The 20,854-nt window shown below is 43.0% G+C and overlaps 2 protein-coding genes across 5 annotated transcripts; one reads left to right on the top strand and one right to left on the bottom strand.

Moving 5' to 3' along the window:
- The first annotated feature begins 79 nt into the window (after positions 1 to 79).
- Positions 80 to 7,550, top strand: LOC119268420. Of its 2 annotated transcripts, XM_037550041.1 has the most exons (14): positions 80 to 571; positions 659 to 745; positions 2,077 to 2,186; positions 2,337 to 2,387; positions 2,511 to 2,682; positions 2,794 to 3,114; positions 3,221 to 3,421; positions 3,527 to 4,009; positions 4,100 to 4,309; positions 4,918 to 5,106; positions 5,379 to 5,542; positions 5,924 to 6,082; positions 6,503 to 6,581; positions 6,813 to 7,550. In XM_037550041.1, the coding sequence occupies exons 1-14, from the start codon at positions 95 to 97 to the stop codon at positions 7,251 to 7,253; spliced, it is 3,144 nt and encodes a 1,047-aa protein (XP_037405938.1). In that variant the 5' UTR covers positions 80 to 94; the 3' UTR covers positions 7,254 to 7,550. The 2 variants fall into 2 exon arrangements, with proteins under 2 accessions (XP_037405938.1, XP_037405939.1); XM_037550042.1 differs by lacking the exon at positions 6,813 to 7,550 and having other exon boundaries at positions 6,487 to 6,581.
- A 1,129-nt stretch (positions 7,551 to 8,679) lies between these two features.
- Positions 8,680 to 14,166, bottom strand: LOC119268419. Of its 3 annotated transcripts, none has more exons than XM_037550040.1 (3): positions 13,988 to 14,166; positions 12,036 to 12,138; positions 8,680 to 11,121 (listed from the first exon to the last, which is right to left on the bottom strand). In XM_037550040.1, exon 3 carries the CDS (start codon positions 10,859 to 10,861, stop codon positions 8,972 to 8,974), a length of 1,890 nt encoding a protein of 629 aa, XP_037405937.1. In that variant the 5' UTR covers positions 10,862 to 11,121; positions 12,036 to 12,138; positions 13,988 to 14,166; the 3' UTR covers positions 8,680 to 8,971. The 3 variants fall into 3 exon arrangements, with proteins under 3 accessions (XP_037405937.1, XP_037405935.1, XP_037405936.1); XM_037550038.1 differs by having other exon boundaries at positions 8,680 to 11,124; positions 12,074 to 12,138; XM_037550039.1 differs by having other exon boundaries at positions 12,074 to 12,138.
- Between the last annotated feature and the right edge of the window lie 6,688 nt (positions 14,167 to 20,854).

Raw genomic sequence — 20,854 nt, 5'->3', positions numbered from 1 at the left:
GCTCTCCTCAACTGCTTCGCTTCTAATCGCTCGCTCCCTCGCTCGCCATGCTCTCTGCGGCCGCGGCCGCCCCGAAACCCTAGGCCGAGCGCCGATGGGCTCCCTCGACAGCGCCGCCGGGTCGGGGAGCTACAAGCGCGCGGCGGCGCCGGCCCCGGTGCCGCGCACCCCGGCGGGCGGCGGGGGCGCGGCGCGGAGGCCGGGCGTGAGATCCAGGCTCGCGCGGTTCGTGCTCGTCGACAAGGTGGACTTCCTTCAGTGGATCGGCACCGGCGCCGCCTTCTTCTTCGTCACCATTCTCGTGTACACCTTCCTCCCCGGATCGCTCGTCGTCGAGAACCCGACGATGCTGCTCCCTTCGCGACGCGCCAGCGGGGGACGGGGGCGGGGCGGGACCGAAGCCGTGCTGCCTCGCGGCCTCGGCGGGCTGGAGACCGGCGAGGGCCTCACGTTCGAGCCCACGAGGCTGCGGGACAAGTGGGCGAGGGAGCGGAGTCAGGATGCTCAGAGCTTGGCGGAGCTCGGGAGACCCGTCAAGAGGGTCGGGGCCCGGAAGCCGCGCCTCGCCTTGGTGAGTTGTTGAGCTGGGCTGGGCGGTGTTTGAGTTCTGTTTTCTCGCGATTCTGGCTCTGATTTTTTTTCATTGCACTTCGTTTAGGTGTTTGGGGATCTCTCTCCCGACGCAATGCAGCTTCAGATGATCAGCGTCGCCTCGGTGCTGGAGGCGATGGGCTACGAAATGAAGGTGCGTGGCTCAACTGCTTTCTTCTGAATACCGGAACGCGTCTTGCCGTGTCTTTATTGTTTCCTTCATTAGTTGGTTTGCTTCCACAAGTGATATTCCTTGATGGTATACACAGCAAGTTCAGATTCCGTATCTGATGTACTATTCGTAATGCAACTAATCTCTTAGTTCTGATTTCGACGTTCACACTTCCTAGTATAGCAGTTCCACGAGAGGTAGCATGAGGTATCACTGTCAGTACCTCCTACTTTCGGAGGTGGCAACAATCAAATCTGATTTATGCAGTGCAAGTCTTAGTGATATTTTGTTAGACTAATGGAGTATATAACGCGTATATGTATCCTAATTATCCCTATGTGCGTTATGGTATGCTTGAACGATGGTTGGTGTTCCCCCCTGAACCCTCCTTCTACCTTTGCGCTCTTTCAGCAAGTTTGATATTTTGATCACTGCTAGTTCATGAGCACTTAGGGATGAAATAGGATCTTTGTTGAAATAAAATCTGTACTATATGCACGGATTATTCATTTCTATTGTTTTGTCTTCTTTGTATGGTGCATGATCATTATGTTGCAGAAACTTTTGCATGTGCATAGGTTCTAAAGTGCTGTATTAAGTTTATGGGCCGAAGAGTCGAGTCTTTTCGCCGGGGTGCGATGCATAGACTAGTGGACCATGCTTGCTACAAATACCACATTAGACCCTGCTTGGAATCGGTGTAAGCTTATAGACCCGGATTTAATTTACAGGTGTATATTACCGGTTGCAGCGTGATTTCCGCCTGGAATAAACACGATGGCTGGAGGTCTGTATCGGTTACGGGGGTATTTAGGAGCCAATCAACAATCCAAGTGGGGCCTTACTAGTTGACTACACTGCAAAATTTGGAGTGGGAGCCAGAAATACATGGCCACTTTCTGAATCAGCACAACATCTTGCTATCAGTATTAGGTTATCAGAGGCAGGGAGCTAGGTTGATACTTTGAGCTTACTAGGAAGTACATCTCTTTTGGAGTGGTCTCGGTCTAACATGAGCTCAGTCTTATAGCGGGTTGCACAATTAGTCGAGCCACTAGTTGTCCTTGACGAGTCACGTCTAGTCAACAAGTTGGTTGTCTAGTCCAACTATTCAAGTTGAGATGTCTAGCCAAAACCCAAGTACCGAGGCATAGATTACTTGAATCACTCTTATCATCGTGTGTATCTATGGTCTTCTGCACAAAACTTGAACTGCACAAGTACCCAAACCAAAATGGATGCGCATGATTGAAATGTCATAAACTCCCTGTCTGTATGTTGCTATTAATCCGCTTTGCAAATTTTCAATGCAGGTTTTCTCATTTGAGGATGGCCCATGTAGTAGTATTTGGAGTACTATTGGCATACCAGTTGAGATCTTACCTGTGGACACAAAGTTACTCACTTCTATAGATTGGCTAGAGTAAGTTTTAAAGTATATCTTGCCAGTTCTTTGCTTATATTACTTACTGCATATTGTCTCATAATGTAGCATTTTTAACTTGAAAATAGTATGTAGCCTCAGCCTCACATCCTAATCATTTCCTCACCAGGTTTATTTGTATTTCTGCAGCTATGATGGCATGCTTGTAAACTCAATTGAAGCAAGGCCAGTATTTTCAAGGTAGTTATGAAACAAGGACTGTGACTACATATTTCAGATCATTCTAAGGTGTTTGCACAAAGTCAGGTGTTTAATTTTGACCACTTCCAAATGTTTACTCAAAGTTAATGTGTCTTGCTGCAGTCTTCTGCAGGAGCCTTTCAAATCCGTACCTGTCATTTGGACTGTGCAAGAGACTTCCCTCGCTCATTGTATTAGGGAATATAAGTCTAGTGGAATGACTCAAATCCTAGGTGGTTGGCAAGAAGTCTTTAGCAGGGCAAATGTTATAGTTTTTCCCAACTACATATTGCCGGTATTTAAGCTATTCTCATACTACTAAATTTGACGAATTAATAATGTTTGCATTTTTATGTAGATCCCCCAGCCTGACATAAGATTATTTTATTATATTCATTTCCTGCAGGTGATGTATGCTGCATTTGATTCTGGTAACTATTTCGTGATTCCAGGTTCTCCTGCACCAGCATTTCAAGCTGATAGATTCATTGCGAAAAATTATGACAAAGATGTGAGAATCAGCCTGAGTTTAGGTCCAAGAGATTTTGTAATTGCTATGGTTGGTAGTCAGTTTTCATATGATGGGCTTTTGATGGAAGAGGCACTTGTCTTGCAAGCAGTAGGACCTCTTTTACAGCAGTATCCTTCTGAGAATAGCACACAGACTGAACTGAAAGTGAGAATCTTGACAGGAAACCAAACTGATAAGCATAGGATAGCTCTTGAGGTTAGGATGTACAACCATGCTGTCTTTCATCGTTTGAATTCACTATTTAGATGTCATAAACCTTTAAATTGCATCTAACTGCTTGGTATTGCTCTAATAATCATAGGCCATTGCTTTAAATGTTGGCTTCTCAAGAGGTGCAGTGGAGCATGTTGCTGTTGAAGATACTGACAATCTCCTTGCTATAGCTAACCTTGTCATATACTGTTCTTGCCTTGATGAGCAATCCTTCCCCGGTGTGCTAGTTGAAGCTATGATTCTTGAGAAGCTGGTTATAGCTCCGGACCTTGGAATGATCACAAAATATGTATGCTCATGATGTCTCAAATTTTATTGGCATTGCATTTATCAACACAATACCTTACCATTGCACATCTTATCATAAGCTAACACTGTTTTCTTGATGGCTTAGATTGATGATGGGATAAATGGACTCCTTTTTCCAAGAAAGAATATCGCCATGTTAAGCCAAGTCCTACTGCAAGTGGTATCAAATGGGGAACTATCCGATCTAGGGAAAAATATTGCATCAGTTGGTAAAGCCCGTGCGAAGGATCTGATGGCTTCTGAAACCATTGAAGGCTATGCTGTACTATTGGAAAATGTTATCAAGTTTCCTTCCGAAACACTGACCCCGTTAAGTGCTGGGGAGATACCTTTACCTTTGAAACAAGAGTGGAAATGGCATCTATTTGAGGATGTGAAGAACTTATACAATGTGAATGAAAGTTTGGCTGACTGCAAGATGCTCCAGAAAATGGATTGGCACAGGAACAGAAAGGATGACCCTCACAGTATTACACCAAAGATTGATGAAACGTTCTCTGCTATTGCATGGAAGGAAGAAAGAGCAAATGGTATTATGAGCGCCAAAATGAAATTGGAAGAAGAGTATGTAAGTATTGACGTAAATTTGATATTTAACACATCACTTTTCATCGTTTTAACAATGCATGCTAAGTAATTTGATTGGATTGTTATGCAGTTGAAGGAGAGGAGTGACCAACCTCATGGAACATGGGAGGAAGTGTATAGAAATGTCAAAAGGGTGGATAGGATGAAAAATGAATTGCATGAAAGAGATGAAAAGGAGCTTGAACGGACAGGTCAGCCACTCTGTATATACGAACCCTTCTATGGGGAGGGAACTTGGCCCTTTCTGCATCAAAGCTCTCTGTATCGTGGAATTGGCCTGGTAAGCTGTTTTCACCTCTTAGCAGTAACCAAGTTATTCAGAATGTTAAATGGTCAGCCTGAATGCTTCAAATGTACACATTTAAAAACCATCTCTGATGTTATAAACCATGAGATCTAAAATCTGTAGCCGACCTTCTATAAATGTCATATTCCTTGTACCATGGCTGGTTGTACATGTTAAATGGGGAGTGTGACAGTGTGAACACAACTTTTGATGGAACTAAGATTTGCATTGCTTCCTGCATACAACTAATGCAAACTCATCTAGGTGTTAACATATATAACTGCCATGTATACCATTGAGTCAGATTTGGATTGCTAAGATTTAGTCACTTGAGGAGATATCTGATCGAACTAAACTTAATCCAACAACCCATGTGGTGACTGGTGACTTTACATATAGATGCAAATATGTGTATATTATTTATTTCTTCTTCCACTAAAATAAATAAATACGTATTTCTTCTTTGTTTTAAATTATTTTTTATCACTGAATTAATACTAATGGAACGGATGTTGGTATGTGGCTAGCCAGAATATATTTGGCTACTCTTAAGAAATATTTCAATGGCTTAAATTGATCACATGAAGTTTGTTTTCCATTAGTCTTCAAAAGGTCGAAGATTCGGAGCAGATGACATTGATGCTTCTTCTCGTCTCCCGCTGCTCAACAGTGGGTACTACAGAGATATCCTTGGCGAATTTGGAGCTTTCTTTGCTCTGGCTAACAGAATTGACCGGATACACAAGAATTCTTGGATAGGATTTCAATCCTGGAGGGTGACTGCAAGAAAGGTAAAATGATTTTTGTTTTGATATCAAAGAGGTCTTTGTATTTTGGTTATTTTTATTTTGGGGTACCACTGATTCTCAATGAATATGATAGATATAAGAATGATTTGGGCATTATTCTTTGTACAGAACCTGTGCATTGGATGTCACTGCCTAATATGTTGTCAAGCTGTAGATATGAATTTTCCTTTTGATGATGCAATGTAGATTAGTTATCCAGGTCATGCATAATTGTTAGCATCCTATTTATATTTACCATCCCATTTCCTAAGCAGGCGAACTTGTCAAAAAATGCTGAATCTGCAATGTTGGAAGCTATTCAAACTCAAAAGCATGGAGATGCCTTCTACTTTTGGGTTCGTATGGACCAAGATCCAAGAAATCATGCTAATCAAGATTTCTGGTCCCTCTGTGATGCGATTAATGCTGGGAACTGCAGGTCATCTATTTAACCATGTTTCATAGGTTGCACTGTTGCATGTTGTTTTGCAAATGTTCTAGTTTTAACAGATATTGTATTGGATTGGGCAATAAGTTGTTCTAAAAACATGTTACCAACCATCATTTCTTACAGAGTACTCCCTCCGTAAAGAAACATAAGAGTGCTTAGATCATTGAAGTAGTGATCTAAATGCTCTTATATTTCTTTACAGAGGAAGTAACATTTTAGAGAATCTTACTGCCCTTTCTGGCCTACCATGTTTACAGAACTAAAGTTGCTATTTCACGAACTGTTTAAAGTAGAATTTTTGGCTGTGGTGCCAAACTGAACTGCTTTGTTTTACAACAAACTAATTTTCTTCATAGTTCTGTCCTGAAGGTTAGCTGTTTTGGAGGCTTTTCAAAGGATGTATGGCTTGCAGCTTGATGGAGATTTGAATTCTCTGCCACGTATGCCTAATGATGGAGACACGTGGTCTGTGATGCAAAGTTGGGTTATGCCTACGAGATCATTCCTGGAATTTGTAATGTTCTCAAGGTAACATTTTTTTTGAAGTATTATTATAGCCAAACCATATAGCTAGTACTTTTTTTAACTGTAGATATGGAAATCCTGGTGCACTGGCTAGTTGGTCGTTGCCTTGTATATGCATTTCAAGTGATCTACTACTGTGAGCATAAAAAAGTACTCCTGCATATACACAGGCTGTAAAAAAGTGATCTACTACTGTTAAGAATTTCATAGCCTGTGTATATACTGTCTCCAATAACGCCCAGCGATGGTTAAAGTAGTATGTGTGTATTTTTTACTGTTTAAGTATATAGCCTTGTTGTTGCATGTGCTGACATTGGGCTAAGGTCCAAAGAGGACTTGGTTTGTTTTAAGTCCTGCGTTATATGGTTCAAATTCTTTTATATATATACTCAGTTGGTGTTTTACAGAGATGCTGTTTTGTAGGATGTTTGTAGATGCGCTGGATGCACAGATGTACGACAAGCATAATCAAACTGGGCATTGCATCTTGAGTCTCCACAGGGTGAGCGCCTCTATCACAGTATTAGACAATATAGTTAATACCCTTCCTAGTCCTGTCACAGTGATATACTGATATAGAACATTCGAACACTTCTGGCTGGAACAAAAGAACAGCTGATCACTTTTACAGGAAATGAAATCTGACCTATATGTTTGTGATATATGATAGTTATGCTATTTCCACCTCGAAAACCTGTGACCGTTGCTCTCTTGTTGATATGTACATGCACAGGACAAGCACTGCTACTCTGGTGTTCTCGAGTTGATTGTAAACGTTTGGGCGTTCCACAGTGCACGGCGGATGGTGTATGTAAACCCAGAGACTGGTGCAATGCAGGAGCAGCATCCGCTGGAGGGCAGGAGAGGTCAGATGTCAATCCAGTGGTTCTCCTACGCTACTCTGAAGAGCATGGACGAAGACTTGGCAGAAGAGGCTGATGCGGACCACCCCGACAGAAGGTGGCTCTGGCCACAAACTGGCGAAGTTGTGTGGCAAGGTCTGTACGAGCGGGAGAGGACCATGCGGCAGCAGGAGAAGGAGCGAAGGAAGCAACAGACCAAAGACAAGATCCAGAGAATGAAGAAGAGGGCTCGGCAAAAAACCATAGGGAGGTATATAAAGCCACCGTCAGATGATGCCGGTCGCTTAAACGACACAAGGACGGACATTTGATTGAGTAGCGCTTAACCACATACTTAGGGCAGTTATTCATTCTTCAGGAAATTTTGTTCATTCTTTGTTTTCTGCTAATTTCCTAACTGGTTGCTCCCAAGTGGGTGTGATTATTTTTGTCCAGTTTTGCCCTGTAACATAACTAGGCCATCGAGTTGCGATCGTAGGTGTAAATTTGGCTTTGCGATGGAGCTTCTGTTGACCCCGTTCACGTTCTCCTTCGTAGCCACGGTAACTGATTCTCTTGGAACATTGTACTGAGCGTCTTCCTATGCTGACCGTACTGTGCATTGCCTTTACTCTTGAGTTAACTGCATATCATCTCCTTTTCCTTGTCGGGGATCATTCATGTTGCGTGTTGGTTCAGGAAGAACCAGTGCACTAGAGGTTTCGTTTGACACTGGTGCAGGACGCCTATATGGAATTTCTGGAGGAAACCACCACCTGGAAGTCAGATTCCCAGGGTCGTTGGTGTTAGGCTCAAACATCTAACCCTTTGCATACTCCAAGTCTAACTCTAGCCCAATAATTCGACACAATTGTAACATTTGGTACCCTGGCTATCTTGTGCCTGGCCACAAGCTTCCCTGGAACCTGCCTCACATCTCTTCTTTCTTTTTTTTTTGAAGCAACATCTCTTCTTTTTTAGCGAAACTCCCGAGCTTTATTGATCAATGATAACATATTTTACATAGCCCGGGCCTCCAAAAGCCATACATGGCGGTCTGGTACTAAATCTAGAGAGTTTCTAGCATTTGATATATGGGCATCAACATTCATCTCTTGACGTTCATGGTACTAAATCTAGAGTTTCATTCTTATTCTACTACTCTGAACAAGTGTTTTCATTTAGCTCAAAGTATTTGTCCTTTTCCTCTCACTTAGGGGAACAAGGTGGCACACAAGTTTGCTAGGAATTCCTATGATTCTACTCCCTCTGTTTCGAATTACTTGTCGCAGGTATGGATGTATCTAGATGTATTTTAGTTCTAGATACATCCATTTCTATGACGAGTAATTCGGAACGGAGGGAGTAATGCTGTAGTTTCTTGGGAGGCTGATCCTTCGTAGATTATCCTAGTTGAACTTGTTAGTGATGTAACAAGTATTTGATTTGAATAGTGTGCCACAGGTTTCAGAAAAAATCTAGAGAGATTCTAGCAATGATATGTGCATCAACATTCATCTCTCGACGTTCATGGTACTAAATCTAGAGAGTTTCTAGCAATGATAATATGCATCAACATTCATCTCTTGACGCGACTGAGAATTATCTGATGGCTCACAAAAAAAAAGAGAATTATCTGATGAATAATCGATAACCAAATAACCCTCATCCGACCAATATAGGACAGACTTCTACCCAGTACCCACCAAAAAATATCGTACTACATGCTGCACTATTACCAGAAACACAAAGGAAAGCAAACAGCGAAGAGACGACATCCAAGTAGGAACTGTGAAATAGTATCAGATTACACAAATTGTAATAAACACAAAGCAAGGGCAGTTTGACGACATTAATTAATTAATTACAATAACAGAGAAGCCCACAACGCTCTCCCTTATTTATTCTACACGGAGGATATATGTCCTACCACTTCCAAACAACTAGGACAACAATTGGTGAAATGTTGAACTTCATCCCGCCACAGCATTAGCTCTGGAAACAGATCAAAACTTGAAGCAACCAATTCTTGATGAGAATGTCCGCCCACTCACATCCACGCCATCATGACAGAGGCCCCGTTCTCCGAGTTACCAACAGGGCCTGTGTGGTTTCCGCCGCGAGAAAGCAGCGCCAGCAGCCCGCCGCCATGCACCCTGCCCTCCGGCAATGGAGGCTCCGACTGCATCGAAACAGGATCAACCTTCACTGCCGCAGCAATTTCCATCTCGTCGGGTTTAACATCTGTGGCGAAGTGGTGGATCACAGGGCCTAATGTACCACCACCATGAACACAGTGGTCCTGGACTAGAGCGGTGTGAGCTGAACAGAGGCCAGTCTTGCTGCGAGCAAATTTATCACACTGCTCTGTGCCAATACCGAAGCTCGAGTCCGGCAGGCCCCATGAGCAGCGCTTGCCTCCCCCGTGCGCCTTGCAGAAATCAGTGCTCCCCTGCGCACTCTTCACACAGCCGTCGAACCTGCATCTCTTGCCACCACCATGGCGCACACAGTACTCCGTCCGCCCTCTAGCACTCTTAGTGCAATCGGAAATAGCGCACCTCTTCCCACCACCATGCGCAACACAGTACTGCGTCCCGCCATGCACACTCTTCGGGCACACTCCACCACCCTCAAATAAGCAGCGCTTGCCTCCTCCGTGGCCCTTGCAGTAAGGGGTGCTGCCTTCAGCTCCTTTGGTACAGCCCAAGAAAGTGCAGCGCTTGCCTCCACCATGCGCCTTGCAGAACTTTGTGCTTCCCTGTGCACCCTTTGCACATTCTGGAAACTGGCATCGCCTCCCACCCCCATGAGAGATGCAGAGGCCAGAATGACCTTCTGCGCTCTTGGTGCACTTCTCCTGCTGACACCTTTTTCCACCTCCATGCCTGATGCATAAGCCAGATCTTCCTCGGGCAGCACGGGAGCAGCCATCATTACTGCACCGGCGGCCACCGCCATGGGCAATGCAGTGGTCGGTGCGCCCTTCAGCGCTCTTTGTACATCCAAGAAACTCACATCTCCTCCCTCCACCATGGGCCTTGCAATATATGGTCCTTCCTTCAGCACCCTTCTGGCAACCAGGTTTCTGGCATCGCCTGCCACCACCATGGGCTATGCAATGCCCTGATGCACCTCTTGCCCCTTTCCCACATCCAGGGAACTGGCAGGTTTTAGTGTTAAGATTGCGCTGCTGAGGGTTAGTTACCACCGAAGTAGAGGCAACCGAGCTCTTCACACTTGCTGGCATAGTTGACGATATGACTGGCGAAGCTAAAGCACCATTCTCTTGTCTGGGTATCTTCGAAAATGGAAAGGCATATGTTGCTTCAGACGCATATGATGATGAAACCACAGAGTGCTCAAAACCCCAACTAGACGGTGCTGACCCATTCCCTATAATGGCTGGTAATGAATAGGTCACTGGTATGTCCAAGCCATCATGAATATTTGGTGACACCATATTTGTACAAGTGACAGCAGATTCAGGTGAGCCAGTGGATAAACTCAACTGAAGATCCAGTTTAGGAGATTTGGCCACCAAAGCAGCAGAGGATTTCCTTTGGAAGTGTGCAACATCATTGCCAAGGGAAAGCTCAAAATTCAAGCTAAGATCAACAGATGACTCCTCATCAGCCTCCTTTAGCGAGCATGGAGACATTGCACAAGCTGTGGCAGAGCTTACTTTGCTATTGTCAGATGAACTTGGTGAACGGCCTAAACCCAGAGTGAGTAATGCATCCCCAGTACCTTCTGCTCCCGCCATAGTACCCCACTTCCTTTTCAGGGCTTTTGTGTTAGTGAATGAAAAGCTGGAGTATGATGTGGAATCAAGTGTATCTCTATGCTGAGCAGTATGTTCAACTGAACTCTGGTAATGAGAAGTGTTCACCGAGTTGATTCTATCACCAAATCCAAGGCCATGAGAAGTTTTGTCCATTCCAATTCGGAAACATCAACCAATTAGTAAATGAAAAGAACCACCAGTTGACTGACTTCCTGGTATCATAACTTTATTTATGAACTTCTACTAGGTTAGAAAACTCAGAACAGCTTGCAACCCCCGCTAACAAAGCCAGATACATCATCACGATCCATTTCTCGCCAGTATGTATGGGGTGAGTGGGATGAAGTTTTGAACTGACCCTCAGTTTCTACTTAGAAACTTCCACAGTTCAGGCCAAACAGAAGGTGATGATCCTGCTGATTAGCAAAAAAAAATGAGATGAGAATCTAGGAAGTCTCAACTACAAAGCTCATGCAGCAAAAGTAAAAAGAGATCCATAAAAGGCTACTTAACATTAAAGGGTCATAAAAATTGCATACAAAGGGAAAAGGAGACCACAACCAGGAGCAGCTATCTACTAAAAGGAGAGCACAGTCATGACATGTCCACTTCTGTCATGATCAACAGATCTTAGAATTGTCGGTGTCTTTATAATTCAAAACAAAATTATGTTGGTTTACCCTAATGCTAAATCTTTCAACTCGTAAATTTAACAGACTCTGTTTATAATTTTGTAGTGACTTCAATAGTTAGCTTTCATAATCATATTCTCCCAAGATATTAGTACCTCCGTCCCAAATTACCTCTCTTAGATTTGTCTAGATACGGATGTATCTAACACTAAAACGTGTCTAGATACATCCGTATCTAGACAAATGTAAGACAAGTAATTCAGGACGGAGGGAGTATAAGATTATAACATTGCATAACATTGTTTTGAGATGAGTCTATATCTATCGTTTTTATTTGTTGATCTGTAAGTGCCTACACAGATCAAAGATCAGAAAGATTGATTACACATGTACTATATCAGTTGAGGGGACAACAAATCTCAGACCCTATAGATGGCAGGTGTAATTCAATATCGCAGTTCCAACTGTATTAAACATTTGTCATCTGTTGTTTATTTGAATACCAGCACTACATTATCTTATAACAAGTAATGAAGTTGAACAGCATGACGCCTTTTGCTCTGAACAGGAATACATGCTTCCTGTTAATTCTTTCATAAGAAACAGAACGTGCAGTTACATCTTTGATTTACATAAGATGACCAACAACAAGTACACTTCATAAGGTGCAGTAGCAAGAAAAATGTCGGTATGACCTTAAAATAAAGAAGATATCAAAGATGATGAATTATACCCAGTATGGCAGCACTCTCGCGGAGCCCAAGTGAGTTGAAAACACAGGAGTGAAATCAGTGGTCCCTGCAAAAATAACGTAGTCTTGTTAAAATTTATGGTGGATAAGAGATTGTAGATCATGCTAAATACATGTTTCACTTATCTATTTTTAGTGCACATCAGAAGGAAAATGTTAAAGTTGCTGACACTGTAGCCCACATATTATAGCTAAATTATGCCATGTTCCTTTTGCAAAACACATTATAGGAAGTACCAACCACAGGGTTATCAGAATAACACCAACTTCATGGAGATCCTATTCACTTACTACTAGCTCATCCTTTCTACAGTATTTTTTAAGTCCAGTATGTATTACTTGCCAGGAGATGATTGTATGACCAGTTTCTCGAAAAGAAGGAAAAAGGTAGCCTTCACTCAGTCTCACAACTAAAAGAGTTATAGTAAGGTCTTCAATTCTTCGTATGCTTAGCGCACACATCAGATTCTTGTGCATGCCCTTACAAGTTGGGACAACCTAAAACTAGACGCCGCCTCAATCATATTGCATAACCAAACTTTGCCACAAGTATGGCACTTCGTGTATGGCTCTTATTTGTCTCACTACCACAACTATGGGATGCTGCACTTCCTTAGCATCCTGCCAGGCTGATAAAACGACGCTTCTGCCAAACATTGCAAAAGGTATGGTGACCAATTTCTTTGCGACAAGCCAAACCACAGTTGTTGGCAGTCTGGCAGTAGTTAGCCTAGATTTAACATTGTTGCATTTTTTTCGTCATAGGATTAGTGCCAGTGCTTTTGGAGGAGCCTCCAATCAATAAATATGCGACGATCCCATCAGCTATGATTTGCTTTTCAGATCAAACATTGACATCAATAGGTAATTACTCGTGAGACAGCCAGCCTTGTTATCCATGGCAACTGGCCAAGTCTTAATTCCCAAAACCTCGACGCCAACCCAAACCGTGCAATTGGACAATATTATGACAGGTTTTCACTAAGTTCGTGAGGAAACGCCAGTGAGTGTCTACCTTTTTTTACTACGCTTGAGAAATGATTTTTTCCCCGAAAAGTTGAGAAATGGAAATGTATAATACCCCTGAAGGGAGAAAACAGAGCAATCGATCACTTTGCTAAGCGATAAGACATTCATTATTATAACTCTAATTCTGTAGTTTTCTTCCCCGCAAAAAAAAAACTCTAATTCTGTAATTAGCATTCGCAAGAATCTAAAGTTCTGTACATCAACCCAGCCATAATTTAACGAAGCAGGAACAGTGACAGGTGATACAAAGATCCACTGAAATGATCTTCCGTGTCCGTCATCGAATTAACAAGGGCAACCGAAACAGAGAAGACAAATCTGAGGAATGGCCCACGAAAAACTAGAAATCGGGAGCCATAATCTGCAACGACCTGGTATGATAAAAAGGAGTAAAGAAACAAATTCCGGCGGCGGCCGTTTGTATCACCAGATTGCTCACCCCGAACAGAAAGCACCAAAAAAGGGGGCGCAAAAGGCTGCATGCTAAAGGAAAGGAAAGGAAAGGAAAGCGCGCATAAATGAAAGCCGCCAAAGATTTCTCATCTCAGAGGAAAACCAACAAACAGGCCTGCCATGACTTTGTCTGCACATCACACAATCACAAGAACCATGAAAAGAAGAAACACGCACGCAGTCAGAGATGGAGATATCTAGAAGAAAAAAAACAGGTTTCAGAGAGCCGTGAATCTGGCACGAATCGGCGCAAAACCAAGGGCGGAAAGCGGGCAGGAAATCCCGGCGCGCATCGGCGACGATAACAGACGCGAGCACGGGCATCCCGGCAACGACGGTGAAGGCAAACGACATACATAGATATACATATGGAAGCAGGTAGGGAGGGCGAGGAGAATACGGCAGCCGACGCACCTTGGGTGTGGGTGGAGGATGAGGAGGAAGCGGGCGATCCAATCGACTGGGTCGCGAGGGGTGGCTAGGGTTTTGAGGCAGTTGCGCGAGCGCGAGAGACCCGGCGGCCGCGGCGAACAGCGGCCAGCAGACCAGATTTGTAGGGAGGGAAGGAAGGACGGGAGTTGAGCGGGGTTGAAGGAAAGCTCAGCGGAGAAAAACCGAGGACGCAGGCGGGCAGGGGGTGCTATAAAACAGAAAAGGGAGTGGGGCGGGGCGCCACAGGTAAATCGCTGTGGCCACCCCGTGAGGTGAGGTGATGAGGGCGAGCGGAATTGGAAAGCGGGCAAAAGGCAATGCACTCGTGCCTCCCCCTTTCCACCTGGTTTGGCATCTTGTCCAGGTACGACCGCTTCTCTTCTTTTGCTTGCTTCTACTCCCACCGCTACCACTTTTTTACTACTAGTACAAACATTCATCTTAAATTGGCATCTAAAAAACTCCTTCAGTCTTAAAATTCTTGTCTTAGATTTATCTAGATACGGATATTCTAATACTAAAACGTGACTTGATATATTCGCATTTAGACAAATCTAACACAAAATTTTTGGGACGGAGGGACTACAACAGTAGTAGTATAAGATGTTTTATTTATCTTTAATCAAATGTATGTAGACGCATTTTAGCGTGTTTGTTCATTCGTTCAGTCGTACTGGAGCGAACAAAACAGGCCGTGTCGACACAAGAGCATTTTCACTACTATGGAAAACGATGGAAAGCAAAATCCACAATCGATCGGCCCGCATGTAGTGTATATTAAAATATCCAAAACATCTTGCATTTACTAGTACTACTAGTAAAATTTCAGGACTCAAAAATATTTTTTTAGTTGGCAAAGGGCATCATTAGGGATGCATTTTGCGGTGTGCTAAATGAATAGGATATAGTACTTGATATATTTGTTGTTTCCGATCGTAGTACAATAATTCTAATATTTATATATTTTTCAAATTATTGGGCTGATTGATCACATGGTTGTACCAAACATATTAAAATGGAGGTGCACATTTCGAATGAGCTGGTTCCTTCATTATCTTTGGTTTGGAAAGGTTCAAGTGGTGTTTATTTATAGGATTTAGCTACAAATCTGACGTCGGGTTTTTAAATATGGTAAATTTGACGCCCGAAATGACAAATTATGTTGTCGCGAGCATCACAACTTTTTAGCAAGCATGAAGAATCCTTGTCATGCTCTTTTTTTTTTTTGCTACGATGTTTAGCAAGGTTGTTGAAGAAAAATTGCCATGCTCGCAATAACGTAATTTGTCGTATCGAGCGTTAGATTTCACATGGTTAAAAATCTGACGTCGGGTTTTTAATCTTCTTGGATTATAAGCAATTTTAAGGTTTAGATGATGTCATAGATCGATCTTTAAATAAAATGATGAGAGAGGGAGAATGCCACATGGTTACAAAAATACTACTGTATGCGAATTTACGTACGGCTTGTCATTAATCGGGCTATTAACTGAACATATGCGTAATACTTCCTTCTTCCTTCTCTCACAAATACTATAACATGTTCTAACTTTTTTTTGAATTAAATGTATATAGACACGTTTTAGTGTGTTTGTTTATTCATTTGATCATTTCAATATGATCGTAGTCGGTATTAAAATATTTAAAGCATCCTATATTTATGAATAGATGGAATAATAGAGGATTTAAAAGTCGGATTAGCATGTGGCATGCTCAAGTGGGGGGAGTAGGAGGATGTAGAGTGGCTCCAAACACACCGATGCCGTCTAATCCGCCGATGAGGCCACCAACAAAATGGAGGAGGTCAGGGCCGTACCCCAGAAATTGAGGCCCCGGAGCGAAATCACAATTTAGGCCCCATGTATAAGAAAGTCAAATAGGTAATTAAAACATTATTTTTATTAGTCATTGCGCTAGTACAGATTTCTGAAGGAACTATACCTACTTAAAAAGGAAAATCTTACAATTTTGAGCTACAAGTCCATCTTTTACTCTTTTAGCCAAAGCGTGCCATCCTATGGGCATTTTTTGATACAAAATCTTGGATTAGTATTCTCAGCCTGAATGTTGTCAACATTATCATCAACATCAGCCTCTATATTCTGATTTTTCGGAGGCGCTCTGATTGCTCACCTCCAGGGACTGCGGCGACCAAGCAGCAAGATTCCAACCTCTTGATTTCCTAAGGGGACGATGGATGGATTGATGGATCAATGGAACAAGCAGTAGAAAACACCCCAATTTATAGGTTGCTGCAGACACGAGCCTGCAGTTCATTGTCTACTTGCCATAATCTCAGGATTTAGTATTTGCACAAAAATTGGGGGCCCTAGATTTTGAGGGGCTCTGTGCAGCGGCTCCACTTGCACCTGTGCATGTACGGGCATGGAGGAGGTCGAGGAAAAGTCCGTGGTTCATTGCACCTGTACACGTTTCGTCCGTCCAACGACCAGACGAGCCATCCAGGTGCAGTCGGCCGGGTGCACGCAGCGCAGCGCACACGTAGAGGGGGCGGCAGAGGCAGAGCCTACTCGGCGGTGCGGCGCCGCTTGGGTCGCACGCCGGGGTGACGCTGCCCGTTTTATTTTTTCCCGTTCCCCACGAACCAAAAGCCGTCGAGCAGCCGCGTGTGCCCGCACGTTACCCGCCCCTTCCGCCTCTGGCGGCACGACACGTGTCCTCCGCGGCGCCAGGCCGGGGCGCGCGCGGCCTCGGGCCCGACGTCACGCGCGGCGTCAGGGCTCGGTGGGGCCCCCGCGCGCGTGGGTGGGCGGCAGCGGTGCAGCGCAGCGCCTCGCCACCGTCCGTGGTGCGCCTCTCCCCCCGAGCGAGCGGCGGGCGCGGGGGCCCGCACTGGGCGAGCTCGTGGCCTCCTTGCGGCATTTTTCCTTCCTTCTTTCCTTTTTCTATTCTCGTTTGCCCTCGCCTCCGCGTTCTGCCTGCTCAAATTTATCCGCTGTTAATTTTCTCTTTGGGATTCCCGCAATATTTTCCTTTCTTTAGTGTGTGCGTCGTGCCTCTAAACTAAAACCTTTTTCTTTTCAAATAATTTGGATTGCTTACCACGTGTCTCATGCGGTCCTCTAAAATAAAACCAATAATGTTGAAAATCTGATGTCATATTTTAAAGCATGACAAACAAAACGTTGTATGACAATTCATGTTGTCGCGAGGATGACAATTTCCTTTAGAGAGCACGGGAAAATCCTAGCAAAAACTGAACATGACAATTATTTGTCATCCTCGAGAGAGCATAAATTGCCATAAAAACATTCGATTTACCATGGTAAAACATTTGACATTCGATTTGTAGCGAAATTAGATAAAAAATTATGTGCCTCGTGTCTGTCGATCCGTGGAACAGTCTCGTGTGCTCTCTAGCGCCTGGATTCGTCCCCTCCTTCCTCCCTCTGCCAGCCGTTTTGGATGGTCGACGGTGAAGAGGAAAATCCCGATGCCTCACCTTCGGCTAATAATTAGTTTAGGATTTGGTCCACGCAGGGATGAGGCTCGAACGGATGATAATCCTTCTTCTTGGACTCCCAGACTTTGACCTTCTTCAAAGCTTCGGCGTGGATTCTTACCAGCTCCTCGGGGCTGCATGGTTAGGCTTTCTCATCGTGTGTACGTGACAGCGAGATTTGATGACAGGTTCTTCCGATCAATACAAGGGGTTCACCGGCAACGACTGCATGAAGACTTCTTAACTGTCATTGACAATGTCATGTAGGCTCCGATATGAAAATGGCGACAGCGGCGCATTGGCGACTCGTGGTGGCAATGGTCCTTCAGTAGTTCAAGGACCTTGATGTATTTTTTATTATGTTTGAGTCGATTTATATTTCTAGTGAGCCTTTATAATAGATTGTCATTTTCGCAAAAAAGTTGGCCACAGAAGTTGTTTACTATTTGTTGAAAGACATGCTTATTTGCATTTTGGACTACCTAGAAACGTGATCTAGTGATACTAAAATTGTCTAGGATAGCTGTGTAGGTGGTTGACTCTTGAGCGCGAAAGGTCGTGTGATGGGTTTGATGAGCCGGAAATTCGCAGGGCACAGTGGTACGGGCACATATCTCATCACCCCTTCGTTCGCGTCGTGATTCGTGCACTCATTTACACATGAAAATGCCTAAAAATCACATGTAAACTCTCTACATTATGAATACTCCCTCCGGTCCTTTTTACTCTGCATATTAGGTTTGTCCGAAGTCAATCTCATCCAACTTTGACCAAGTTTATATAAAAAATTATAGACATTCACATAACAACACCAATATCTTGTTCATCTTGGAATATATTTTCATATTATATTTATTAGATATTATAAATGCTAATAATTTCTAATATAAATTTGGTCAAACTTAGCAAAGTTTGACTTTCGACAAATCGAATGTGCAGAGTAAAAAGGACCGGAGAGAGTACATTATAATATACACATCAATCTTGTACAAATACCTGGTACATAACGTCATATTTCCTCCTATACGAATATGTGCTGGACCTTACATGTTTAGGTCTTGCTTCATGTTCATCTTCTTCGTCTGGTTTCTTCATTCTTAGTGTGGGACGAACTCTTCTTCCTTCTGTCCCTGCACATCCTTGTATGTTCTCTGATTCACCCTTTCTATTCGCTTGCCATTCTCATAATTTTGTTTTTTCGTTGCATAACCCTCTCTGCTTATTATGTGTCGTAGGCATATGGGATCTTTCCGAGTAGGGTTTGATGAATTAAAATTACATTTCGATAGGTAATTTGGTTTCACTCCTTTTGTTCTATTATTTTTTTCTGCTTGTTCACCACAGACTCAGATATTTGTACCTAGAATTTTTATCTTACAAATTTGTGGAGTTCATACCATCTGATTTATAAACTTATGGCATGCATTCCTCGCCTCCCCCGCCAACTGAGGAACATCCTTTTGTTTTTTAGTGAACTTCGTTGCCAGATCCACATGTTCAGATTTATCAATATAATTCTTCAGACGATTCAATGAAGATGCCATTACCAAAATTGTTGGGATACACTAATTATTATCCTAGGTAATTATCAATTCTCTTTTTTTTCTACAATTTTGTATTCCTTTATCATCAAGTTACCTTCCACAAAACTTGCTTTTACATAAGTTTCGTCTCTTGTTCCTAACATGATTCTATAATGTAGCTCAAAGAACATTATGCACACTAGTCCTAGTAACGATCTATTAACTCATGTTCATCATACGGATCATGTGACATGCTAACCTCCCGCATTATCTTCTTTCAGTCCTACCGTCGTTGCACCTTCTATCGATATAACTCTTTCGCTTATTGATGAGTACAATAGATTGTCTAAACCTTTTACTCCATATTCATTTTTGTAGAAGTGGACTCTATATAATATCAAAGAGTCCCTGAGAATATTTGGAGAATTATACGAGCAAATAAAATGAACGTTGTTTTGTAATGGCAAGTGGAGTAATTAGGGTTTCTAATAATGAGGTTTAGGGTTTAAAGATACACCATAGGAAATGACTTGAGTGTGACTAGTGCCTTTCAGGAATGATTATGGTTTGATGCAACAGAGATTGCCAATTTACCAACAACATTCACCGTAGATCCATGAGAAAGCAATGAACTCAAAAATAAAAATACATGAGGTAGAATCACACGACAAACATCATCAAGTGATGTTCTATTTGTGGCATGCTTAGACTCTCTCATGCTCAGAGAACAAACCCAAATATTTGACAGGTTGAAACCGTTGTTTCTTTTGTTCCCGTACCGTCGAACCCATCCACCTCGATCCTTCTCCTTTAGCTCCGGACACTTCCAAGTGTAACATTTTTCATCGGCACTTATGAGCCTTCTTAGTTTTCCTATTTCCGAGTCATGGTATACGTCTGGAACTGCCATATTTTTTCTTTGAAGTCTCTGTGTTGTGACTCTGTCTTTTTCTTCACCTTCTCATTTTGAGAATCACTCTATCCACAACGTACTACCAAGCAATTGGTTTTACATGATACTTCCAATTTTTTTACCCTCATTAGAAAAGAGCCTCCATTGTTATAATTTTAGTAGTCAGCCCACGGAATACCGTGGAGGAAATGTATGAAAAAAAATTAAGTCATTTTCGCTACTACACAATATTTCTGTGTGCCAGCAACGAAGTCAGCTTTAAAAGTTGAAAGTGCAACTAATCCCCATGTGGTTTTGGTAATTCATAATAACATATAGCTAATCGAACCAATATCCATTCAAGATAAATATTTTAGGATATTGAATGATTGGCATAGCATGGACTAGAGATGTGGACCCCTCAAAATGATAAGGACAATTTTTGGCAAAAGCTGAAGACTCTTCATTTCTATTTAAGTGATCCAAGATCACATTGAGTCCATAGGAAAGCCAGTACTATTAAAAGGGGATGAGGTGTTGCTTAATGGTCTACTTACTCAAGTTCTTAGCGATATTGCTCCAAAACCTTCAGCCACTTTCTCCATCCAATTATGTCAAAACCCTCAACCACTTGTTCAAGTACTCTACTTCTTGATCCAGCAAACAAGGGAGAGGAGGTAGACGAGATCTGAACCAACATGACAGTGTGGTGGTGGTGGGAGCAGCGGAACTACAGCAAGGCTTCGCCAAGCATCTGCGCGAGGTGGAGGAGGTGTAATGGGAGGGAGACGAGCAAGCATGGAAATTATTGCCCCCCAATGCCTCTCCACCTTTATATAGGCATGGAGGGGGGCTGGTGGCTTGCCCTATAAGCCCGTAGGGTCGTTGGCCAAGCGGGAGGAAGGAAATCCCTCCTTTCCTTCCCCACCGATTGCTATCCCGCTTTTTAGGGATCTTGATGTCACCGCTTC

This window comes from Triticum dicoccoides, chromosome 3A (genome assembly GCF_002162155.2).
Source record: "Triticum dicoccoides isolate Atlit2015 ecotype Zavitan chromosome 3A, WEW_v2.0, whole genome shotgun sequence".
Lineage (NCBI taxonomy): Eukaryota > Viridiplantae > Streptophyta > Magnoliopsida > Poales > Poaceae > Triticum > Triticum dicoccoides.
This window is presented reverse-complemented; position numbering and strand designations above follow the sequence as displayed.